Below are 25,395 nucleotides of genomic sequence, written 5' to 3' on the forward strand. Positions count from 1 at the left end.
TCCCGGGAACCTGGGGGCCAGCCCACAGCTGTGTGGGGTGCCTGGGCCATCCTGATTCTCCTTTCCCCCACCCCCTGCAGGTGCAGCCCCTGGTCCTGCTGCGCCACCACCAGCACTTCGAGGAGTGGCACAGCCGCTGGCTGGAGGACAACGTGCCGGTGGAGGCAGCCAGCCTGGTGCAGGACTGGCTGATGGGCGAGGAGGACGAGGACATGGTGCCCTGCAAGACGCTCTGCGAGACGGCTCATGTGCACGGGCTGCCGGTGACCCGCTACCGAGTGCAGTACAGCCGCCGCCCGGCCTCGCCCTGACGCTCCCACACGGGCACCACGACTCGCACTTAGTGCAGTTGCTTCCTCGGCCTGTGTGTCCATCGGGCGTCTTCATGAACAGTGTGCGGGGAGCAGAGCGTCCCCCAGCCTTGCTGCTACGGGCTGTGAGCTCCAGAGAAGGGCGCATTGTGTCGGCGCTCGGCCCCATGCTGCCATCCCTCTCGGCTTCCCCGCTTCCTTTGGGCCCGTCCTGTGCCAGACGTAAACCACTCCCCGCACTTGAACTCTAGGGGCTCAGTCCCCACTGGAAGGGGGAGGAGCAGTGCACCGGTCAAGGCACGAGTGAGTGCGTTCACATGCCTGCTGGGCTACTCCCGTCACACATGCCAAATCCCCAGGCTTGGGCACCGCTGGTCCTTTTCTGCGTATGGTGAAAGTGGGTGAAGAGCCACGCGAGGGCTCACGTTCAGGAGGGGTCAGCGTTTGAGGGTCCCTGACATCGGAGTCATCGGGCCCACGTGGACCTGCTTGAAAAGCATGTCCTTCCCAGGCTTCTAGAAACATTTCCCAAGCTGGGCAACAGCCTGCATCTGACAGTTCGGGCATCGGCTTGGCCCAGCGGGTGCCTGCCTGGGGTCCTCAGACACTTCGAAAGTGAGAAGAGCCCTTTCAGCCAGACTGTTGGGATCCTGCTTTGACATCCAGATATAGAGTGGGCAGGTGGCACCAAAACTGCCCAGAAGACCCTGCTCTGGAAAAAAAGAGACTCAGACCCCATGTTGATCCGACAGCTGGACGCTGGGCACGTGAGGGGAGGGGGCCTGGCCTGCCGCACCCGCTGAGCTCGAGTGGTCCCACCCTGGGAGGGCCCTGGGGTGTGGTTGTGTACCTAAGATGGACATTCTAGAAGTATATATATGCACACATATTTATTCCTTTATGCTCTCTTAGTGGTTGTAAGTTCTACAACGGCCAAGTCCCACGGCCTCTCTGCGGGTGACAGCCCCCTTCGTGGACTTCTGCATACCCGCCCCAACACCTCCATTCCGGCAGCCACCACCCAGGGCGGGTATGGTGTGAGGGGAAAAAGCTTCTGTGCCAAGAATGCCAAGCAGTTCGGGCTAGGAACCAGCTTTTTGAACTTCCTGCACCATGAGAAGCTCTGGCCGGGCCCCTGACACCATCAGCCAGTGGGCTCCACTGACCCGTGGGCCTGGAGGAACCCCCGTGCAGCTGCCTCTGCCAGCCGCAGCCCTTGCCTTCCTGCAGCTGAGCTGTGCCAAACACCCAAGGTTCCGGGAGTTGGAGACGTGTTTCTAGAAGTTTACCTGTGGAACTCAAGGTTTGCAAAGCCTGTGACTCCAGGCCTGGGCGATTCCAAGGCCAACCTGTCCCACCTGGGTGTCTCTTCACCCGTGTTTTCTCACGTGTAATCCATGCACTTTGTACGCATCCTTGTTTTATAAGAAGGAAACTTATCAGAATTCCTGAACCAGACCCTCCCGGCAGCCGTCCTCCTCGGGAGCCCGCAGCCCCTCCTGTGCCTCTGCCTGGGCCTGGGGTGCGGGCCATACCCCACCAAGCCCCCCACCCTGCATGCTTCTAGGGAGCATCTCTTCTGTTTTTGAAGAATTTCTGTTCTGGGGCTTGTACTTCCTTTGCAGCTGTTTTGAATGTAGTTTTCTATTTATTTGCACATTAAAGTTAAAAATTAAATATTGATCTACAGCTGTGAGGTTCAGTCAGTTATTTCCTGGGGGCAAATCTGGGGGTGACCTCTCACTGCCAGGGGAGTTGGCCTGACCGCAAGGAGTGTCTGCCCAGGCGCGCCTGGGAGTTCTCAAACCCCATGTGGGGACCCCCCCCCCCCCGTGGCTTCCCTGTGGCTGCGCTACAGGGTCCTATTTCCCCCGGGGCATGGCCCCGCCTCCAGAGTGTTTTCTAGAATACAGTAAGTCCCCTACATACAAGCAAGTTCTGTTTCGAGAGCGCGTTTGCAAGTCCCATTTGTTCCAACGAAGTTAGCCTAGGTACCCAACTAACATCGGCTATATGGTACTGTACTGTAATAGGTTTATCGTACTTGTCACACAAATAATACATAAAAAACAAAAAAACATTTTGAACCTTACAGTACAGTACCTTGAAAAGTACAGTAGTACAGTACCACAGCTGGCATACAGGGCTGGCGTCAAGTGAACAGGTGAGAAGAGTGACTGACTGGAGGAGGGAGAGGAGGTGGGAGATGGTAGAGCTGAAGGATCGTCAGCAGTAGGAGACGGAGGGCAAAAAGGAGGCAAACTGCAGTTTCACTCACGCCTGACGCTGATGGAACCCACGTTCTCAACTTGAAGGTTTGTATGTAGGGGACTTGGGTGTGTTCATTCCCAGCTCAGTTTTCGTATTTGCTGGAAATGAGAAGTGTTTCCTTCCAGTGTTGGCACATGCAAAACATAATTTGAAGACTGCAGCATTTGCTGTGAGCTTTCTGTGCCTGCCCACCCGCTTCTGACACCAGGTCCAGAAGCCCACAGATGGCGGGGGATGCGGGGTCTCTCCCTCCTCCAGCCCTACAAAACCACCCTCCGTGCTCTCTGGTCCCCCCTCCCAGCTTCCCCCTGCCCCCTCCTTTCCTCTCACCTCCTGTGTCTTCACCATCATTGGGTCCCCTGAACATCTCCAGGACCCCCTCCTACCAGCCCCACACGTGCCTCCAGGTAAGAGGGAGCCCTCAGCTCGGCTTAGGGTCCTCTTAGCTGCCCCCCCCACCGTCGCGAGGCTTTTGCAGCGCAACTGGCCGACCCCCTCCCCTCCCACTCAGTGCCCACTGCCAGACCTCACCCATTGGGTCCCTGAGCTCAGTTGGCCCTGCCTTCTGCCCAGCCCACCCTGCCCCACCTGGCAAGTCTTCTCCCAAGAGTTGTCCCCAACCTTCCCAAGGGGCCACAGCTGCCTCCCAGGGACCACCCCCCCACACACACCCCTGGCAGTGCACAACTCCCCAGAGGGTCAGAGCTCCTGGGGAGTTTGTGACCGAGACTTGGTGCTGCCCTAGATTTCTCCTGCCGCAAGCTCACATCCAGCGATGGCCAGGGCCTGCTCTGTGCTCCCAGACTGGCTTTTGTTGGAAGCCCTGGGAGTGGAGGCCTGGGAGGCAGATGGTGGCTGCTGCAGCTCCCAGGAAGGACACCTGGTCCCAGGAGAGCAAACAACAGCAGTCCCCAGGGACCTCTGTGGTGGGCAGAACTCTTGGCCCCAGGATTCCAGCCCTAGTGGACACCTCCCAGAAGAGTCCCTGCCCTCGAGTGGGCAGTGCCTGTGACTGGGATGAGGTTCCTGGACAAGAGACCGGAGGGAGGGTCTCCGCTGGCCTGAAAGACAGCAGCTCCACGTGGCAGAGGGGGCTCGGCATATGCAGATGAGGACCTGGGTCCTGCACCTACCTATGGCTGCTAATAAAGCAGCCCTTGTCCTAACCGCCCTGCAGCTCCCCTTCCGGCCTCCTTCAAGTGGTGCGGAGCTGCAGGACCAGGTGGGCTGCCCTCCCCCTCCCTAGCATGGTGGAGGGGGTGGTTCCTGTGGTGCTTGGGGCAGCAGTGGAGTTGGGGGGCTCAGGTAGAACATTTACTCTGTTCCTAGTGAGGTGTTTGCCTTGCTGGCTCTTTGCAAAATAGAACTAGCGCAATGCACCTGATGTCCTGGCTGAGAATGAGGCTGATTGTTCTAAAAAGCAAGTTGACCTAAAATCAGTCTCAGGAGGTCCGTGGAGGGGGGGCGGGTGGGTGGGTGGGTAGAACTGGTAGGAGTGGGACTGGTGGGGGTGCAACGTGCCCAGAAAGAGCCTGCAGGGATGGGGGGTGATGAGCATGCAATACCTCCAGCCCTGCCGGAGGCTCTCCAGAACCTTCTCCATGCAGCCCTGTGTGTGGGAGCTCCAGCCCACAGGACAGGTGAGCAGACTCAGATTTGGGGTTCCAGGGATGAAGCATAGGGCCTCTGTGGTTGGGAGGGCTGGACCTCAAACCTTGGTGCCCGGCAAGTGGGGGGTCACAGCACCCATCTCTCGTTCCGGTCCGAGGGTTTTTGTCCCTGGCCGCAGGCCGAGGCCAAGCCCGGGAATGAGGGGAGATCCGGGCACATTTGCAGGTGCCCATCTGGCTTCAAAGTACAACATAAAGAAAACACATTTTCCACAAAGATGGCCATCCCGAGAAGCATTGCCTCGGAAGGACTTGAGGGGCTGAGTCATCAGTGACCTCCATCTTCCAGTGGAGACGGTGAGGCAGGAAGGGGCAGCCAGGGAGGACAGGCTTGGGGGAGGGGGCTTGGAGGGTCCAGATGGGGCTGGAGGATGAGGAATCCCAGGACTAGCCACTGGCTTAGGTCTGTTTGCCACTTTTTTCACTTATTTATTTATTTATTTATTTATTTATTTTATTTATTATTATTTTTGCAGTACAAAGGCCTCTCACTGTTGTGGCCTCTCCCGTTGCGGAGCACAGGCTCCGGACGCGCAGGCCCAGCAGCCATGGCTCACGGGCCCAGCCGCTCCGCGGCATGTGGGATCTTCCCGGACCGGGGCACAAACTCGTGTCCCCTGCGTCGGCAGGTGGACTCTCAACCGCTGCGCCACCAGGGAAACCCTTTCACTTATTTAAATTGTGGTAAAATACACATAACACAATTTACCACGCGACCATTTTAAGTGTACAGTTCAGTGACATAATGTACACACCCACGTTGGGAATTCTCTGGCGGTCCAGTGGTTAGGACTCGGCGCTTTCTCTGCCGACAGCGCGGGTTTGATCCCTGGTTGGGGAACTAGGATCGTGCAAGCCTTGCAGCGCAGCCATAAGTAAATGAGTAGATTAATAAACAAAAAGTACATCCACGTGGTTGTATAACCATGCCCACCATCCATCTCCAGACTCTGTTCATCTTCCCAAACTGAAACTCTATCTTCAACTAAACACTAACTCCCCATTCCCCACACCCCTAGCCCCTGGCAACAACCCTTCTGCTTCTTTCAGTCTCTGTGCATTTGGCCACTCTAGGGACTTCATATAAATGGAATCATACAGTATTTGTCCTTTGGTGACTGGCTTATTTCACTCAGCACAGTGTCTTCAAGTTTCATCCATGTTGTAGCCTGTGTCAGAATTTCCTTCCTTTTAAAGCTACTATTATGCCTTTTTTGAAACATGAGTTTTCATGGAAAGTGACGCACAGCACAGAAAATTCCAATAGCACAAAAAAAGATCACAGAGAAGAGTAGGTGCCCAAGTCCCTCTCCCCGAAGGCAGCTGCCTCCAGTGTCCCCCAGGAGGTATTCACGTGGCTTGTCATCCGACTGGAAACAGTGGCCCTGCACCTCCACGGCTGTTTCCATGGTGGCAGGTGTGGGGGGGGTTGTTTATGGCCCCCCGCCCCACTGCCGGAAATTTCCCTGTCCAGACATCTTCCTGAGCGTTTCCCTGTACAGACCCGCCATAAATTCCTAGACACGGAATTCCTGAGTCAAACCACCCTCCTCAGGCTCCAGTCCGCCCTATCCCTGGCAGGGAAGAGCTGCTGGGCCCAGCTTCCCCTGAGCAGGTTCCCTGCTCTCTCCTGGAGGGCAGCAGGGGGTCCCCATCCCCGTTTTCCTGTGCGCTGAGGGCGTCATCATCATCACTGGTCACGTGTGCTGTGAGGCGTAGGTGTGGGATGAATTTGTCATTGGTGCTGGTGGAAACTGCTCAGAAATGAGGGAGAGGTTCCTGGCTTAGAACCCTGCCCTGACTGGAGCTCTCCAGGCCTCGACCCCCGCCGACCAACCCTGGAGCTGGGGGGCAGGGACCTCGGCATCTCGGCCTCTGGCTGCACTGACTCTGTCCAGGACTGCTCGGTCATTTCCTGGCTGGTTCCCACGTCCCTGAGTGTGTGGCTAGATTAGGGTTCGCCATACCAGGACATGGCTGCATCCGACCCCCTCTCCCACCCCTAGTTCATTTCTTCTTCCCTGACCCCAACTGCCCCCTTGGGGTCCACCTGCTCCCAGACATTGCCCCCACCACTGTGGCCCAGCCCTGACCTCACAGAGACCGAGCACCCCCAGTGCAGGGCTCCCCCAGGGTAGGACGGTGTAGCTGCTCTGAGGTCTGGAGAAGGGATCGTATTCAGGAGGGAGGAGTGCCCTCCCCTCTGGGTGGGATGTGGAGAGGTCTGAGGGGTGGTGGTTCAGGGGGCTATTTGGGCTGGCTGGGCCACCCCCTCTGGCTCATGTATGGCTGTGGCACCTGGTCACACCTGGGACCCCAGGCTGAGCGTGGGGTCAGGACCAGAGCAGAAGCGGCTTTGAGAACTGGAAATGGGCATCACCCCCCAGAGGGGGCTGCAGCCACGCTCCCCTAAGACCCCCAGGACAGCACATGGTCAGCATCAGGGGTTCTGGCTGAAGACCAAGACCTCCTCAGCAGGCTCACAAGGCCTGCCCCTCTCTGCTCCTTACTCTGTGCCTGCCGGGGGACCTGTGCTGGGGCGTGGGTGAGGCTGCATATGGCAGGGTAACCTCCACAGAGGGCCAGGGGCATCTGTGGGGGGGGGCGCTCACCTGCTCTGGCCTCTGATTTGGGGTCCTGCCTGCCAGAGCCGGGGGTGGGGTTTGGGAGGAGGGGGCTTCAGGAAGGGCCAAGAGTTCCTGATGGAGGGAGGGGAGCGTGGCACAGAGGGCTGGGTTGTCATGAGGATGGGGCCAAGATGTGATCGGCCAGCAAGAAGTGGCCACTTGGCCTACAGAGGCTTCCTAGGCTGGACGGGGACTGCAGCCTGGCACCTCTTCTCCCATCTTACTGGCCCAGCACCTAGACCCCAAGTAACCCCAGCTGCCAGGCCTCCTCAGGCCAGACTTTGGGCCTCCCACAGGCTCATGGGGGCAGGGACTGGTTTATCTCACCCGACCCTGTCCCCTCCTCCGCGGACACTCAGGAAGCTGGGGGCGGAGGCGGGGGTCCAGCCAGGCAGGAAGCCTGAGGTCAGCCAGCCACAGCCCAGAGCAGCCGGCACCCAGCACCGGCAACATGTGGGCTCTCCTGATGCTGTGGCCCCTAGCACTGGGGTTCAGCCTGGATGACACTCAGACCCCCATTTTCTACGACGATGATGGGGGCAGCACGGAGAGAGGTGATGGTGAGTGACCTCGGGCCCTGCATTGGGACTGGGAGGGTGCCCAGAGCCGGTGAAGGGGAGACAGGGAACGGGGGTGGGGCTTCTCCAGCCCAGCCCTGAGTCCACAGGGCTGGGAGTTTCCGTGTCTAGCTCTGTCCCACCAGCCCAGGGGCTCCTGAGAGCTGGGGCTACGTCTACAATTTCTCAGGGGCCTCGCCATCCAGCCGGGGAACCAGATGAGGGGCTAGGGGTGGGGGGGTAACTCCTGGCCTCTCAGCGCTTCTATCCCCTTTCCCTCCGGGCCTCTCTCACCCAGATAGCACACCGGGGCCCCACCCGCGCAGCTTCCCTGGCCAGCCCTGTGCCAATGACAGCAACACTCTGGAGGTCCCGGGCAGCTCTCGGGCACTGCTGCTAGGCTGGGTGCCCACGAGACTGGTGCCCACGCTCTACGGGCTGGCCCTGGCAGTGGGGCTGCCTGCCAATGGCCTGGCGCTGTGGGTGCTGGCCACACGGGTGCCACGACTGCCCTCCACGGTGCTGCTGATGAACTTGGCAGCGGCTGACCTGCTGCTGGCCCTGGCGCTGCCGCCACGCATCACCTACCACCTGCGGGGTCAGCGCTGGCCCTTCGGCGAGGCCGCCTGCCGCCTGGACACGGCCGCGCTCTATGGTCACATGTACGGCTCCGTGCTGCTACTGGCCGCCGTCAGCCTGGACCGCTACCTGGCCGTGGTGCACCCGCTGCGGGCCCGCACCCTGCGAGGCCAGCGCCTGGCCATCGGGCTCTGTGTCACGGCCTGGCTGGTGGCAGCCGCCCTGGCGCTGCCCCTGGCGCTGCAGCAGCAGACCTTCCGGCTGGCGCATTCGGACCACATGCTCTGCCACGACGTGCTGCCTGTCGGTGCCCAGGCCTCCTACTGGCGGCCCGCCTTCATCTGCCTGGCGGTGCTCGGCTGCTTCCTGCCGCTGCTGGCCATGCTGCTGAGTTACGGGGCCGCCCTGTGCACGCTGGCGGCCGGTGGCCGGCGTTACAGCCACGCGCTGAGGCTGACCGCGCTGGTGCTGACCTTGGCCGTGGCCCTCTTTGCACCCAGCAATGTTTTGTTGCTCCTGCACTACTCAAACCCGGACCCTGATGCCCGGGGGGACCTGTACGCCGCCTACCTGCCCAGCCTGGCGCTCAGCACCCTCAACAGCTGTGTAGACCCCTTCATCTACTACTATGTGTCGGCCGACTTCAGGAGCAAGGTGCAGGAAGTGATGCGTCGCCGGGCGCCTGTTACTGCAACAGCTTCCAGGGAGGGGTGCAGCCCGGCAACCGGCACCCCGTCCTCCTCGTTTGTGTGACAGCCCCTCCACAGGCCGGACAAACAGGAAGGGGGCTGCACTGGGTTGAATAGGGTCCCCTCCCAGTTCATGTCCACCGAGAACCTCAGAAAGTGAGCTTATTTGGAAATAAGGTCTTTGCAGGTGTAATTAGTTAGGATGAGGTCACACTAGAGTAGGGTGGGCCCTAAATCCGATGTGACTGGTGTCCTTATAAGAAGAGGACACAGAGACACACAGGGAAGACCATGTGACCACGGAGGCAGAGATGGGGTGATATGGCCACAAGCCAAAGGATGCCACAGACTGCTGGCAGCCACCAGAAGAAGCCAGGAGACCAGCCTGGGACAGGCTCTCCCTCAGAGCCCCCAGAAGGGGCCAACCCTGCCCGCATCTTTATCTCAGACTTCTGGCCTCCAGAACTGCCAGAGAATAAATTTCTGTTGTTTTAAGCCACCTGGTACGTGGTATTTGGTTACAGCAGCCCCAGGAAACTAAGACGAGCATTAAATGCAGGTTCCCAGGCCCAGCCAGCTCACCTGTGCCCGTGTCCAAGGTGTGGACAAGGCGAAGCTGATGCTGCCTTGGACCCTCTGCACGACCCCACCCAGGAGGAGGCTCGGACCCCCTACCCGCTTGTGGCCAAGGCGGCTGGGGGCCCCGTTGGCGGTCCTCATTCCCAGGATGGGCCTTAGTGTTCTGGGGCATCTCCTGAGCACTGGAGACCTCTACTCTGCTCCCCAAAGCCTGGTGCAACCCATCACTGGGAGCCACAGGGCTCAGCCTCCTACTGTCACCCTGGCTGCAAGACATCACCTCCTCCTGCTTTCCCTTGGTCTGATTCCTCTTCTCAGGTAACTCCCCCATGGACTGGGTGGGTGGAGCAATGCAAGGATTTATGGTGTACACCCAGGGTCAGGGGGCTGCAGCTTTGCAGAACCCACCCCCAGCCATCTGAAGGCTGCTTTGACTCAAGTCGGGGGGGCACCACATGGGGAAGGGCAGCCATAGCCCCAGACACACATACACACACACCCTGCCATTCCCCACCCCAGCAGGCAGCACAGGGCACAGTGTCAGGAGCCACTGAGGCATCAACTGTGGGAGTACGCAAGCCCTCTCCAGAGGCAGAGGGGAATGGGTGCCACTCCTGGGCTCCCCATCAAGTTCATATGTCTCTGGTCTGGGGAAGAGTGAGCCGGAAGCCCCAGGACGGACACACACACACACAAACGCGCACACACATGCTCGCCCATGTAAAAGTGAACCTGGGGCTGTGTGAATAAAGTCAACGAAGAATATCATGTCAATAGCCTGGTGTGATGACGTGCTAGAGTCTTCCAAGATGTTACCACTGGGGGAGGCTGGGTAAAGGGTAGCCAGGACCTCTCTGTATTGGTCTGATTTTTTTTTTTTTTTTTTGCGGTACACAGGCCTCTCACTGTTGTGGCCTCTCCCGTTGTGGAGCACAGGCTCTGGACGCGCAGGCTCAGCCGCCATGGCTCACGGGCCCAGCCGCTCCACAGCATGTGGGATCTTCCCGGACCGGGGCACGAACCTGCATCCCCTGCATCGGCAGGTGGACTCTCAACCACTGCGCCATCAGGGAAGCCCTGGTCTGATTTCTTACAAGTGCATGGGAATCTATGATTACCCTGGGATGCAAGCGTTCCAAAGCCTCCTCCTCACCTTGTTCTGAAAGGCTGGGCTGTAGATGAAGGAATGGAGGTGTGGGGCCAGAAGGGAACTGGGCTCCAGCCCTTAGAGCTGCCTCTCAGCCTCCCCTGCCCGCAGGAGGCCCAAGTCTGTCAGGGACTCTATGGAAATGAGCTTTTATTACACCAGCAGCCTCTATGGCAAGTGGCAACAGGGCCTCGGCAAGGGCGCTGTAACCTTGCAGGATGGCAGGGGTCAGGGGCATGGAAAGTGGCCGGTGCTACACGACGGGGACCCACAGGCTGGGCAGCCCCCTCAGGGTCTCCATGCTGTCCAGAGATGAGCAGTGTTGGCTGAAATAAATTACCACCGTGGAGGCGGAAGACAGGAGAATGCAGGAGGGGGAACGGAGAGCCGGGAGGCAGGTCTGAGCACACGGCTTCGGTAGGTCCAGAGCTGGGACACCCTCCCAGGTTGCTAGGAGGGGGACAATCTTCCAGGCGGGGCATTGGAAGATCAGGGGTTCAGAGGTCAAGGTCAGGAAGTGGGCAGATGAAGGTGCGTCTGTCTGGAGCCCGGGACTTTCTCTGCAGAGAAAGTGGTGGTGCTGTCTAGGCCAAACATTCAGGGACCCCTGGGGTGAGGCAGAGGTGCAGGGACCATGACAGTTCTGGGACAATTTGGGGTTTGGGTCCGGGGGTTCAGCAGCCCAGGCAGTCATTCTGCAGAAAAGCAGGCTGTTTCGTTTCTAAGTTGCTGACGCTATGTCCTTGATTTGGCCAGAGTCACGCCCCCTCAGAAACAGGTCTTTGGCTATGAGTCCTTCCCAGAAACATCCCTCTTCCGGGGAGCAGAACGTCAGGCCATGGGAGCTGCTCTGGCCACCCAGCCCAAGGCTGTAGGGTGGGGTGACTGGTGCTCCAGCTGCAGCTGGCGGGGAGGGAGGCGCCTCCAGCCACCTCACTGACCATCCTTCCTGTTGAGGTGGGGACTGGGCCCCAAGGAGGCCCACCATCATCTCTGCTGGTCTGTTTATCGGGTTCGTTTGGAAGCAGGGGTCACCTGGGCAGGGTCCAGCAGCCCCCAGACAGTCAAGTCTCCTGTCAGCGACCCTCTTCCGGTGGGGTGAAATCACAGCCAGATCACGTCTTCCTGCTCAGAGCTTTAGGAAGAGAAGCCACTCTGACTGATAGGGAGAGAAGCCAAAAAATGCCTGTGGGCTGCCAGGCCTGGCGGGGGCGGGACTGTGGACCATTCCCTAAACCCGCCTCCAAGTGGCTTGGCCTGGCTGCCTCTGCCCACTGAGACATGAGCGCCCCACCTGGAGCCGGGGTTGTGGGGACATGGTCCAGCAGGGCCCCTCAGGACCCTGCCCATCCCCACCAGGCCACAGTGATGGGATGGGGCCTTCACTTTGGTAAGAATGAGCACAGCATGCAAGAAACCACTGACCAAATAGAAAACTTATCTGTGGAACTCAATCAGCTATGAAAAGGGAGGAACTATTGATACAACACCATGGATGGACAGCAAGGGAACTCTGTTGAGTGAGAAAAAGCCAATCTCAAAAGGTTACGTACCCCACAATTCTGTTTACAAAGCATCCCTGAAGTGGCGAAAGTATAGAGCGGGAGAACAGATGAATGGTTGGGGCGGGGGGCGGAAATCGAGGTGGGTGTGGCTATAAACCTGCAGCTAAAGGGATCCTTGAGGTGATGGTGTATCCTGTATCTTGACTGTGGTCATGATTACACAAATCTACACGTGGGGGAAAATTGCAGACTCAATTGCAAATGAGTGCATGTAAAAGTGGTGAAAAAGGAGTAAGACGGGTAGATTGTATTGATGTCAATTTCCTGGCGTTACACTGTAACTCGAGTTCTGGGAGATGTTACCACTGGGGGGAACTGGATGAAGGGCACCTAAGATCTCTCTGTTATTTCTTCCAACTGCATGTGAACCTATGGTATCTCAAATTTAGAAGTTTAATAAAACTCTTCCCCTGCAAAAGGAAAATAAAAGCAGACCTCTCTCAGAAGACACTGGACAGGGTGGGCAACACTTGGGTGACTTTAAAGTTATACATATGATAATTATTAGCATGAGAGATGGGAGGGGACAACAGATGGACAGAAATGGCTTCAAAGTTGCTACATTTTGCTGAAAGTGTTTATAATACTCCCACCAAGTAGACTGTGAAAAATTTAAAGATAAATAGTTTTATCCCCAGAGTTACCACTAAAAAAATAATGCTAAAACAACAATAACTGAATCAAAATGGAATTCTAAAAGATACTCAAAAGAGAGCATGGAAGGAGAAACACAGGGGGGCAAAACAAAATTAGTGCAACAGTAACCCTAAACCCAGCCCTATCAATAATTATATTATATGCATGTGAACTAAACCCAGTGCCTGGTGCAAGATGACGCACCCCTAAATCTCTGGGACTTTGGTTGCTGCTGGTGGAAAAGCCTTCCTACTGGGTTTGATGAGTGGAGATGTAAACTAGCCTTTGCCACCAGCATGGGGTGGAGAGACCCTTGCCACCCAGGAAGGCAGGGCTCTGAGGCCCGCCAGTGCAGCCAGCCTCCAGGACCTGGCACTTACCTGAGCTGATAGATCAACCCGCTGTTTAAACCTCTTGAGTTGAGTTTGCTCAACCCAAAAGATTTGCCTCGTCCAGGAAGTCTGCCCAGCAGCCCCTTCCCAGCCTCACCCCACAGGGCTCTCTGGTCTCCGGACCATTTCCTCCATCCTTCCTTCAGGGGGGACAAAGATTCTCTACCTAACCAAACTCCACCCGGGCTCCTCTGAGCTCTTTTTCACTTCGGTCTCAAATTCTAGGCTTCCATGTTCATCTCAGCACTGCCCAACTGTAGCAAGAATCTGCTAATATGTCAGTTTAGCCAGAAACCCCCCTCCTCCATACTGATCACCCTTGATATCTGATTAGGTTCCTCATCCTCCACCATCCACCCCCCGCCCCCTGTAATGTCTCATCACCCTGGCCTGCCTTCAGCAACAATCAGGTGCAGTCGGTTTAGCTAGAATATCCCCCCTTCACCCCTGATGTTTCCTCCTAGTAACTTTCCATCCACTGACTGCCACCCCCGACTCCTTGGCTATAAATTCCCACTTTTTCTTCTTTTATTATTAGGAGTTGGTTACAATCTCTATCCCCACTGCAAGACTCCACAGTGCTCCCCCTTGAAAAATATATTCCTTGCGTCATGAATAATTTCTTCTTTAACAAGGGTCCCAGGCCCAGTGGGTCTCAGGGACAGGTCTGTCCTGGGGTCCAGTCCTTGGCAGGGTTCGCTAAGCTCACCCTACACATATAAGCTGCTCTTTTATGTGTGCTGGGTGGATGGGGGTCAAGAGAGAACAGATCCCCCACCTCATCCCCTGAAACCCTATAGCAGGCTGACCCCTCCATCAGTCACTCCCACTCCCTGCCAGGTTCCAGGGCCAGTGGAGGGAGGTTGGGGGCGGGCCCAGCTCTCACCTGTCCTCTGTTTCCCCGTCCAAGTCCACCACCTCATGGCCGGCTGCCACATGCCTAGCGTCCAGGGGACCCAGGTCATAGTCGTAGCTGTACAAAGCAGAGGCTGGTGTCGGCTGCTCTGGAAGGAAGGAGGACTGAGTCGGTAGGGAAGGCACTGGAGGGAGAGGATCTGGATGACCAACAGCCCAGGGGGCCTGAGGGGAGGAGATCTGTGGCCCAGAGCAACAGATAGGAGGTGAGGTCACACGGTGGGGAAGCGGACACAGAAATCAGAGATGAGGAGACACAGAAAAGCACAAAGTTGGGGTGGGGCTGGGGAGAGACTGACCAAGACCGAGGAGATGCAAAGGGACCCAGACGCAAAGAGGAGAAGATGGAGCGATACATTCCGGGACAGGGTGGGGTCCCCGAGACGGGGCATGAGTGGATCCTCACCAAGGGCACAGCGGCCGGGGGGCGCGGGTTCCAATCTCACGCGTCCGCGGCAGGCAGCCTCCTGGAGGTGGCAGCTGCTGGTATAGACGACGCCGTCGGAGCCACATACCGGGTCCCCGCTGGTGGTGCAGTCACGTGCGCAGCCGCAGCGCATAATCTTCGTCCCCTCCTCCGGGATGGCCGCGGCACCTCCCTCGCCAGGGGACCAGCCTGGCGGGCGAGGCGAAATGGGCAGGCCCCGGGAACCCCACCCCCCAACTTGATCCCCGCCTCCACCTGGGCCTGGGGTTGGGGAGAAGTCCCTGGGGTCCGGACCACACTCCACAGCGTGGAGACAGTTCCTAGGAAGCCCTGAGCCCTGACCTGGTAGAATTTCATGCAAGTATTTGCCTAGTGTTTACCAAAATAAAATTTAAAAAGAAAACTTTTATGTTCATTGCAGCTCTACTTACAATAGCCAGGACATGGAAGCAGCCTAAGTGTCCATCGACAGATGAATGAATAAAGAAGATGTGGCACATATATATACAATGGAATATTACTCAGCCATAAAAAGAAACGAAATTGAGTTATCTGTAGTGAGGTGGATGGACCTGGAGTCTGTCATACAGAGTGAAGTAAGTCAGAAAGAGAAGAACAAATACCATATGCTAACACATACATATGAAATCTAAAAAAAAAAAGATTCTAAAGAACCTAGGGGCAGGACAGGAATAAAGACACAGACCTACTAGAGAACGGACTTGAGGATATGGGGAGGGGGAAGGGTAAGCTGGGACGAAGTGAGAGAGTGGCATGGACATATATACACTACCAAACGTAAAATAGATAGCTAGTGGGAAACAGCCGCATAGCACAGGGAAATCAGCTCGGTGCTTTGTGACCGCCTAGAGGGGTGGGATAGGGAGGGTGCGAGGGAGATGCAAGAGGGAGGAGATATGGGGATATATGTATACATATAGCTGATTCACTTTGTTATACAGCAGAAACTAACACAACATTGTAAAGCAATTATATTCCAATAAAGATGTTAACAAATAAATAAATAAATAAAAAGAAAACTTTTAAATTAAAAGCAATCTAAACTCATTTCAAGAAGTCTGGAAAATAAAGAAAAGGGTCCCGAGGGACCCCTAGCCCGTCCTTCGCTGTGGTCGATTGGGGCTCCCGGCCTGGGTCCCGACACCCTTTGGCTTGTGGGTTAGGGGAGGCAAGGGCTCTCCTTTGGGCCGCCCGCTTCTACACCCGCCCCCTCATACCCCCCTAGGCCCCGCCCCGCTAAGCCCCGCCTCCTTCTCACTGCCTGCCCACTCTGCTCAACCCCAAGCCCCTCGCTCAGGCAGCGCGCCCTTCACCGTGCCGGGTCCTCCTGCCTTTACCACGCCCTCCTCTGCCGCGGGTGGGGTCGGAGTGGCGGGTGGTCGGAAGGGGCAATGGCCCCGCGCACTTACCGGGGCCCTGGGCCAAGGCACGCTCCACCTCGTTGCACGCAGGCCCCGCGCACAGCTCCCGGGCGAGGGGACTGCGCGAGCTGACGTTGTAGAAGCGCGTGGCCTCGAAGGCTGCGGGACCAGGGGAGAAGGGTGACCAAGTGATGGATGACAGGGTGAGGGGCTGAGCTAGAGTTGTGGGTGTTGGGCGCGGACCTACCAGGCTCGTAGTAGTCGTACACTGAGATGGGCAGCGCCGACGTCCTGCCCACGACGTGCTGGCGGAGCGCCCGGAACCTCACGCACGTCAAACACCCACTGGGGATCTGCGGGGGCAGCGGGCGGGCTCAGGCTCGGCCGGGGCCACTAGGACCAGAGACTGAGCTCCGGCCTCTGTACTCTGTGACGCCGCAAAATGTGGGCCCAGAACTGGCTGATTTCGGGATGCCCAGGAGGCGTGAAACAGAAACGTGATCCCATTTTAATCTTGTGGGTCCTTCCATCCCACTTGGGAAAAACATCTCAGCTGGTCTTTCATCCCCCACTCCCCCCATGGCAGGTGCCCTCCCTCCTTGTGTGTGTGTGTGTGTGTGTGTGTGGACATTCACAAACTTGTGCAACCACTATCCATCTGCAGAATATTTCCATCACCTCAAAAGGAAGCCCTATCCCCATTTGCACTCCCCATCCCCCCAACTCCTGGCAACCACCAATCTGCTTTCTGTCTCTTCACTCCACATGTTTTTGAGGTTCAAACCATCACTGCTTCATTCCTTTTGATGCCTGAATACTATTCCATACCCCTCCCAACTCTCTGCACCAAAGCAAGCTGGCTAGGGCACAGGGCAGGCAGCCGTGCCAACTCCGCCTGAGTTGACTCTCCCAGTTTCTTTTTCTTGGTATGAGATCACTGCAGGAACCACACCGGGCCATGGCAGCTGTGCCCCCGCCAATGTGGCTGCCGTGGAGGCCTCCACCCACCACCCCCGGCCAGCGGTACCTCATCAAAGTAGAAGAGCACTCTGCGACCAGCCACCTCGTACCTCTTCAGTGCCACGTGCTTGTCGAGGAGCAGCTGGCAGGGAAACCAGAGGTCAGGGTCTGCCCGGCCCTTCAGACCCCAATGTTCTCTTCCTCCCCGATCTCCAAGGGCCCAAGGTGGGCTGGACCCGTGAAGAGCCAAGGCCCCGGAGGCTGAGGAGTTTGCCCATGGTCATCCAGCAAGTCCCCATGGGCCAGGCCAGGGGGTGGAGGTCAGCACCCAGGAGAGGGCATTCAAGGCTGGTTACCACTGTCCCGAGTGCCTGCTTCCCCTTCCCTGCCTGCAGTCTCCCCTGAGCGAGCCTCAGTCCCAGGCCGGACCTCCCTGTGGCCCTCTAGGCGCCCACAGAGCCCTGCCACCTGCTCCTGCCTCACCTGCACCATTCAAACCCCCTTCCCCAGGACAGGCCCTACTTTCCTGTCCCTCCCCACACTGCAGACATCCTCAGGTAAGGCTGCTCCACCCACTTTGTGACCCTCTTCCCCTCCCCCCCCAAAAGGGGGCCGGTCTCTCTTTAAGTTGAGGATGGTGGCAAATCTCTCCCTGGTATCCCAGATCATCCCCAAAGCACAGGCAGGTCCGTTGAACCCTTCCTCTGCCACATGGATAACAGCACAGGTGGCCCACTGAATGACACCTACTGGCAAAGCTCCCACCCCTCCCCACCTGCCCCTCAGCAGACAGCCAGCCCCCAAACACCAACTTTGCCCAGAAAGACAAAAAAGCAAAAACCAAAACTCATTTTATGAAGGGCTGGGAATTTGCAACCTGGGCAGGGCCACCAGCCAGAGACCCGAGCCGAGCCCTGTCCACCAGTGCTACCTCACCTGCTCCAGGCTCTCAACGTCCGCCCGGAACCCTGACAGCAGGGGCACCTCCAGGACCGCCATGTTGGAGGAGCCTGTATGCAGCCACCTTCCGATGAGGGGAGAGAGAGAGAGGCCCTTGAACTCAAGCCCCGCAGTGGAATTCATGGACCCCTCTGTCCCCACAACCCCTGAGCCTGCCTGCCTGGCAGCCCATCTGCACAAACACCCTTGGCTGGGTCATTGGTCAGCCCATTTCACAGCTAAGACACTGAGACCATAAAGAAAAGGCCTTGCCGAGGGTTCTGGGCCTGACCCAGGTCTATCGACTCTGGGCTGTGTTGTTTTTTTTTTGTTTGTTTTTTTGCGGTACGCGGGCCTCTCACTGTTGTGGCCTCTCCCGTTGCAGAGCAAAGGCTCCAGACACGCAGGCTCAGCGGCCGTGGCTCACGGGCCCAGCCGCTCCCCGGCATGTGGGATCTTCCTGGACTGGGGCACGAACCCGCGTCCCCTGCATCAGCAGGTGGACTCCCAACCACTGCGCCACCAGGGAAGCCCTGGGCTGTGTTTTGACCCGCACTCCATGCTGTACCCCCAGTGTGGGAAGCTGCTTCATGGGGCCGAGGGAGTCCAGGCCACTGGGGGAGACCTGGTCACTCTCCAGTGCCAGCCCTCAGTTTCCCCTTCTGTGACATGGGGGGTGGGTAAATATGGCCTCTGGGGCTTGCTATGTGCCAGGCCCTCCCTGTGCTGGGTGCTGGTGACAGGGAGGCTGACACTGAGTGAGGAACCTGCAGACTGTGGCCCAAGGGGATGAGGTGGCCACAGCTCCTGGGGTGGCGGGGGAGGCTTCCTGCAGGGGTGAGGCCTGAGAGACGCTATATCTGGGTGGCACACAGTGGGGTTTTTTTCTTAACACATCTGAGGGAGGAACAGAGATGCCCCAGCAGGCCTGCCGGGGCCAGACAGTTGGGCCAGTCCAGCTGCTTCTCGCTCCCCCGCCTGATTAGACAGTGATCACAGCCCTGCTTAGTGGAACCATCCTGAGTCTCACTGTGGAGCAGGAAACACAGCTGGAGGTTTGGGAAGCCACTCAGCCAGGGCTCCCAGGCTTGGACCAAGTTGGGCTTGTTCTTCAGAACTTCCTAAGATGGGGGCCTTGGACATGTGAGGGCTGAGGGTCAAGGTTAAAGAAGGTGTCTGGGCAGCTCTGATGGGTTTCAGGTGCCATAGCTTCCAACCACCTTTGGGTTCCCCCATCGTTGCCATGGTAATGAGCATGCTTTGTGGGCAGCTGCATGCACCCACCACCGAGGACCCTCTGTGGCCTGGTCCCAGGGTCACACCTGGGGCTGATAGGTCGCACAGGGGCCACAAACAGCCATCCCACCCAGCCCCACCTGTCACTGGGGTTTGCTGCACCCATTCAGAAGCACTTCCATTTCTTTCATTTCAAAAATCATTTGGAGTGTAAGCTTCTGATTGCAAAGGCATTCATTTCGAAGACATCCATCTTGAATAAAGATACTGGCAGCTGTATGACACAACTACTAGCAAAACAACCAGAAGAGAAATCATGCTGCCCCCACCCACGAAGGTCCCTCTTTCAGGAAGCCCTGGGCAACCTACATGACGGACCACTTGGGTCACCCTGCCTTCCCCTTCCAGCACCCTAATTCCTGCTCTTGTATTTTAAATTTGCCAACAAAGAGTGAATCCACAAAAATGTAAGCAAACCCCCCCTCGGACCCCAATATAGGCAGAACCTCAGGTCCGTGCCTTCTCTCTGTCTCTGTACCTGTGACCTCGCTGTGTGACCCTCGGGAGGGTCATGTACCCTCTGGGACCTGTGAGTAAGAAATCTTGTTCTTCAAAGGTCCCTGATGGGTGTTGCTGAGGTGTGCCTTGTGATCAGACTAAGGACCACAGGGCTGGTCCAGCCACAACTTTGGCTCGAGTCGGTGAAATGTCTGCGGGGCTCCCACAAGTAGTACAGGCTCAGATGAATGCCCGAGGCGTTCCTAGCCAAGAGCGTCACTATATAAAACGCCGTCCGGGCTTCCCTGGTGGCGCAGTGGTTGAGAGTCCGCCTGCCAATGCAGGGGACACGGGTTCGTGCCCCGGTCCGGGAAGATCCCACATGCCGCAGAGCAGCTGGGCCCGTGAGCCGTGGCCGCTGAGCCTGCGCGTCCGGAGCCTGTGCTCCGCAACCGGAGAGGCCACAACAGTGAGAGGCCCGTGTACCGCCAAAAAAAAAAAAGAAAAAAAAAACGCCGTCCAGGTGGTGGTGGCAGCCAGCGGTGCAGGTGGCCTTACCTGGTGCACACCTCCAGGGTCACCGGGTACTCGTGCTGATGCTGGTCGGCTGCTGGGTCGTCATCGTCAGCCGAGGAGGCAGGTGCAGGGGGCCGCCGCTCGGCCTCGGGCTCCTGGAGGTTGATGAGCAGCTGGAAGGACGGCTTGGCCACCGGGTCTGGCACATTGTAGGTAACATCGATCTGGGGGGTGGGAGGACAGAGGCTGAGGGGACAGGGGAGTGGGGAGGGGAGAGGCAAGGGCGGGGCAAGGTGGGGGACAGCCAGAACGACGACAATGGTGACATCAACAACAGTTCTGGGCACTACGGTCATTCCATTTCGCCCTGATGGTGTAGGTACGACCATCATCCCATTTTTCCACATTTCAAGCCCAGGTCTGTCTGCCTCTCAGGCTCCCTCTCCTATCCACTGTGTTGTCTGGGCTCCCACTTTCCAGATGGAGAAGCTGAGAATGTGAGGGTCTCCTGGCAGACTTGCCCTCTGACCGCTGGCCAGAGCCTAGGAGGCCAGCCTGTCTCCACCCAGAGTGTGACTAAATCCTGAGCCTGGTGACTGAGGGGTCGTGGGGAGCGCCAGGCTGGGCATCTCCATTCAGGCCTTGGCAGGGAGAATAACAAGTCCCACCATGGGGGGTGAAGGGAGGGGTCTGCTTAAGGTCAGAGACCACCGGAACGAGGATCAGATGGAGCTTCTGGGGGGACTCCATCCTCAAGGGGACACATTGCCATCTGCCTTGGGTCCTGCCTTGGGCAGAGTGGACGGTATTTCAGGGGCTGACAGGCTGCCCTGGGGTGGCTCTCACATACACATCCACCCCACTCAACCTGGACCAACACTGAGCTGCCTCACGCCTGCCCCTCCAGGGGTGCCCTGGAAGCACCCCCTCTCCCCGCAGCCTCACCTGCATCAGGCAGCAGCCTTCGCCCTTGGCGCTCACAAACAGCCCTGTGGGAAGGCTGGGGATCTGGGGAGAGAAGATGCCGTGGTTTCCCCGAAGACACACGTGGACAGACAGGCAGCAGGGAGGGGCTGCCATTGCTGCCCACCCCCCAACCCTGATCCCGGGAGCACGCACTGCCGCCATCTGTAGAAGCTTCTGGTTGGCCCTGTGCAGCTCGAAGGTCTCCTGGTAGTCCAAGTTGGTGGAGGCCAGGGAGACGGTGAGGTTGATGCCGCCCGCGTAAGACAAGATGGCATACTCTGCCAAGGCCTGCAGAGCCACGCAGGTGTCCTAGGGACAGAGCAGGAGGCTGAGGTCAGCCCCAGGAGCAGGTCTGGCCCACACTGCGGGTGCCACGGACCCTCTCTGGATACCAGCGACCCGTGAGGCTGGAACAGAGAGCACTGGGTGTCCGGTGTAGATATCCACAGGGCTAGGGGCCCCAGGCAGCTGGGGAGCATCTCCATGGAGGCAGGGGCTGGGTCCCTGTCCCAGAGCCAGGCACATCTGTCCCTCGGCCCCATCCTCCTGCCCTCTCTTGGACATCATGCCCCCAGGGGCTGCGGGCAAGGAGCCGTCCTGCGACTTGAAGCAGCCAGTGGCTTCCTACCTGGCTCTTGAGTCCCAAGCCTGGGCCACAGTAACCCCGCTCAGACCCGAGCCCCTCTTTTGGCCCTTCCTGGCTCACCTGAGTGGAGGAGAAGCCCCCAAGGGCATTCCGCTGCTGGGACAGCCACTTCACCACAGGCAGGGCAGTGGCCACATCTCCCAGGAGGGTGTAGGTCAGCAGGGCATAGGCTGTCATTTCCACCTCGGCCGAGACCACTGCAACGGAAGAGGCCAGCTGGGGCCCTTTTGACACTGGGACCCAGGACCCGGTGCCCACAGCAGGCACCGCAGGTGGGGTGGCCAGTACCTGTCTGATAGACCCCGTCACTGAAGCTCAGGAATGCGTCCTTGTCCACATCCCGGGAACCCGTCAGGCTCCAGTGGGTCACCCCATCTGTAAGGCCAGAACAGGTCAGGGGCCACAACCCCTGTTGGCACTCAGCCTGGCAACCCATGCTGAGTGTCAGCGCATGTGGTCTCAAGAAGAGACACCAGGGGGCTGGGCCCCAGGGGAAGATGGCTGGGACAGGAAGGGTCTTGGGGCTACATCTCAGATCTGCAGCTACAGAGACAAACCCAGCCCCTCCTGCACCGTTGGCAGACATCACCAATCCCTGGCTGCTTTTCTGTGCCCCGGCAGACATCACTAATCAATGGCCTCCCTCCTGGCTGGGGCCCTGAGGCAGGCCCCAGTCTACCCCACCTGGGGACCAGGAAGCCACTCCATACTTGCAAAGGCTCCAAAGATTCTGAGTTCATGTGTGGTATAAAAAGCCCTCAAACCATTGAGAAGTCGGCGCTCCCTGCCTCAGATCTTGAGCAGTTAGTCCTAAATTGACACTGTCATCCAACTGGATGGTTTTAGAATTTTGCTTTTTAAGTTTTTTTTTCTTCTTCTTCTTCTTCTTCAGCAGTGAAAGCAATTCTTCAGGTGACATCTTAAGCAGAGAAGCTGGATGGAATACTAGCGCAGCTCCCGGGAAAGCTCAGGGGTTCAGGGGAAGAAGACTGAGTTTGGGGACCTTCCGAGAAGTCACAGCTCAGTGACTGGGGCTCCCCAAACACAATGGGGAGTCATTTTGTAGATGGAGAGACTGACACTCCAAGATGGAAAAGGCTTTCCGAGGCTCACCCAGTGATGGGGGGCAGGGTGTGAGCCGGGTGCAGCCCTCCCCTGCCACCCAGCACCCTGCCCAGGGATGGTTTCCAGGAAGCCTGGGGGATCCTCTACCGGGGATCTCTGAACACTGTTTTCCCTGGTGGGGGCTGGGTGGCATCCCCTACTTCATAGGGGAAGAAAATGATGCTCAAGCTCAAGCCACTTCATCAAATGAAGCCACTAGTAGATACAATAATGAATGAGTAATAAATGAGTAAAAAAAACAGTGAGGGACTTCCCTTGTGGTGCAGTGGTTAAGAATCTGCCTGCCAATGAAGGGGACACGGGTTCGATCCCTGGTCCAGGAGGATCCCACATGCCGCGGAGCAACTAAGCCCATGTGCCACAACTACTGAGGCCCGTGCACCTAGAGCCCGTGCTCTGCAACAAGGGAAGCCACCGCAATGAGGAGCTGGCGCCCTGCAACAAAGAGTAGCCCCCGCTCGCCACAACTAGAGAAAGCCCGTGTGCAGCAACGAAGACCCAACGAAGCCAAAAATAAAATAAAAGATTAAAAAAAGATTTATAAAAAAAAAACAGAGTGGGCAAAGGACGCCTCCTTAGTTCCATGCACGTGTTCATGATCTGTTTACTGGGGCCCGCAGTAGGCTGGTCCCACACTGTGTCCGCTGGGGTGGCAGGCAGGGGCACCTACCCTGGGTGATGGCCAGGCTGCGGAGCTTTCGCAGAGCGGCGGGGGCTGCAGGGCTGCGGAGCAGGGTCAGCGCGTAGGCCGTCAGGGCACTGCTGTAGGGGTCCATAGCCAGGGGTGCGCCAGACTCCAGGAAGTGCCTGGCTTTGGCAATGGCACCCCTCTCCTCCTGCGGGGTGCAGCGGGGGTGGGAATTGGAGCCCTGGGAGGCTGCTCTGCCTTCACCCCACCCACCACGCTCCCAAAGGTTCTCAGGACATGCTTGGGGAAAGCACTGGATGGCTTGCAGCCCCTCACTTTGTATCCTTCTGGTGCCCCACTGCCTGAAGCCTCAGCTTTCAAAGCCCCATTCCCTTTCTTTTATGTTGGTGCCATGTTTTCCAAATGAAGTCTGAGCACGACAAATCAATTCAGAGACATTCTGGGGGAAGCAGGCAGACCCCTGACCGCCCCGCCCCATCCCACTCTATCACTAGGCTGGCTTCTAAGACCCCCAGCTCAGGCCCATCTCATCCTCCAGGCCTTGCTTCAATTGTCACCTCCTCCAGGAAGCCCACCAACCCTCACCATGCTCCTGACCCACAGTGTGAGCAGCTGGAGGACAGAAACCAAGTCCATTGTCCAGTGATGGGCTTAGTTCAGAGAAGCTGCCCAATAATATAGGTTAAATGGAAAAAGGAGTGATTCAAAGCATTCGGGAATTTAGCAAATGAGCAATGGTGCTCCTGTGGGCGCCGGCGGAGCCATGGAGTTAAGATAACTCTGCTTTGGTGATTGTTAAGATTGCAGAAAGAATGCTCTCCCAAAGCTTTCCATCTTTAGATCAGGATAAAGCATGGGAACCACCCTTACGGCATGTTGTTAAGACGTACCATCTCCCTCCCGGGGCATGTATTAGGGATGACAGAGCAAATTAACTGGACCCCAAGCCTGAGCCACATAAGCCCAGAGCCTGGGGTGGGGGTGGCTGGACGCTTTTGCAGAGGTAGCACTGATGTCCTTATAAGAAGAGAGGACGAAGAGACACAGAGAGAAGGCCGTGGAAAGACAGGCAGAGTTGGAGTGATGCAGACACAAGCCAAGGAATGCTGGGAGTTCCAGGAAGGTGAAAGAAGCTAGGAAGCATCCTCCCCTAGACCTCCAGAGGAGCCATGGCCCTGCCCACACACTGACTTCAGACCTTGGCCTCCAGAACTGCGAGAGAATAAACTCCCGTTGTTTAAAGCCACTGTTTGTGGTACTTTGTTACAAATGCCACAGGACACAAGTCCAGGGGCCTTTATTCAGCCTAAGGCACATGGGCCTTCACCTTCTTGAGTTCAGGAAGAAACACTTGGTTCAGCTCTAGAAAAGTCTGATAAGGTCAGAATGACCTAAATGTCGATTTTACCAAAACAAAAAGCGGAACCAGGGGATGGAGGAGAGGCCCACCTTGGGAACGCCAAGGAGCCTGGGTTCCTCAGTCTCAGGTGCAGGCAGGGAGGAGGCACCCACAAGGCCTGCATCCCCGGAATCCCTTGGTCCCAGGCCAACCAAGTTGGTTGGTCTTCCTAGAGGCAGGGTGTATGAGTCTGCTGGGGCTGTGTAACAAAGTACCACAAATTGGGTGGCTTAAAAAAGTAGAAATTTCTTGTCTCGTGGATCTGGAGGCCAGAAGTCCAATATCAAGGTGTTAGCAGGGCTGGTTCCTTCTGAGGGCCATGAGGAAAGGATCTGTTCCAGGCCTCTCTCTTGGCTTGTAGCTAGCCATCTTCTCCCTTTATCTTCACATAATCTTCCCTCTGTGCTGGTCTCTGTGCCCTAATGTCCCCCTTTTCCAAGGATGCCAGTCATAGTGGATTAGTACCCACCCTAAAGGCTACATTTTAACGTGACTACCTCTTTAAAGGCCCTGTTTCTAAATACAATCACATTCTGAAGTCTTGGGGCTGTTATGTACTGAATGTCTGTGCCTCCCTGCCCCCCCCCAACAAATGTATATGTTAAAGCCCTAACCTCCAATATGGTGGTGTTAGGAAGGGGTGCCTTTGGGAGGTGATTAGGTTTAGATGAGGCCAAGAGGGTGGAGCCTCTATAATCAATGAGGCTGCTTACA

At 57.4% G+C, this 25,395-nt stretch overlaps 3 protein-coding genes across 4 annotated transcripts in view; 2 read left to right on the forward strand and 1 right to left on the reverse strand.

Moving 5' to 3' along the window:
* Positions 1-1,972, forward strand: part of SIN3B (SIN3 transcription regulator family member B) — a 37,334-nt gene extending 35,362 nt beyond the window's left edge. For both annotated transcript variants that reach the window (XM_081232058.1, XM_081232059.1), the window contains one exon: positions 81-1,972. In XM_081232058.1, coding sequence (XP_081088184.1) covers positions 81-311 — 231 coding nt within the window. In that variant the 3' untranslated portion in view covers positions 312-1,972. The remainder of the gene's footprint in view (positions 1-80) is intronic.
* Positions 1,973-7,330: 5,358 nt separating this feature from the next.
* F2RL3 (F2R like thrombin or trypsin receptor 3) lies at positions 7,331-8,889 on the forward strand (the record flags this gene model as incomplete). The annotated part of the gene is made up of 2 exons (XM_081233711.1): positions 7,331-7,439; positions 7,735-8,889. The coding sequence occupies 2 exons, from the start codon at positions 7,331-7,333 to the stop codon at positions 8,766-8,768; spliced, it is 1,143 nt and encodes a 380-aa protein (XP_081089837.1). The 3' UTR covers positions 8,769-8,889.
* A 2,217-nt stretch (positions 8,890-11,106) lies between these two features.
* CPAMD8 (C3 and PZP like alpha-2-macroglobulin domain containing 8) overlaps positions 11,107-25,395 on the reverse strand; it is a 100,883-nt gene continuing 86,594 nt past the window's right edge. The window contains exons 30-42 of the mRNA XM_081233152.1: positions 23,304-23,469; positions 21,797-21,883; positions 21,569-21,705; positions 21,016-21,171; positions 20,842-20,904; positions 19,939-20,120; positions 17,644-17,731; positions 16,775-16,849; positions 15,995-16,100; positions 15,796-15,906; positions 14,345-14,554; positions 13,910-14,027; positions 11,107-11,589 (exon numbers count right to left, since the gene is read on the reverse strand). Of these exons, the coding sequence (XP_081089278.1) occupies positions 11,568-11,589; positions 13,910-14,027; positions 14,345-14,554; positions 15,796-15,906; positions 15,995-16,100; positions 16,775-16,849; positions 17,644-17,731; positions 19,939-20,120; positions 20,842-20,904; positions 21,016-21,171; positions 21,569-21,705; positions 21,797-21,883; positions 23,304-23,469 (1,521 nt within the window). The 3' untranslated portion in view covers positions 11,107-11,567. The remainder of the gene's footprint in view (positions 11,590-13,909; positions 14,028-14,344; positions 14,555-15,795; positions 15,907-15,994; positions 16,101-16,774; positions 16,850-17,643; positions 17,732-19,938; positions 20,121-20,841; positions 20,905-21,015; positions 21,172-21,568; positions 21,706-21,796; positions 21,884-23,303; positions 23,470-25,395) is intronic.

This window comes from Mesoplodon bidens (genome assembly GCF_964165515.1).
Source record: "Mesoplodon bidens genome assembly, chromosome: 4".
Classification (NCBI taxonomy): domain Eukaryota; kingdom Metazoa; phylum Chordata; class Mammalia; order Artiodactyla; family Ziphiidae; genus Mesoplodon; species Mesoplodon bidens.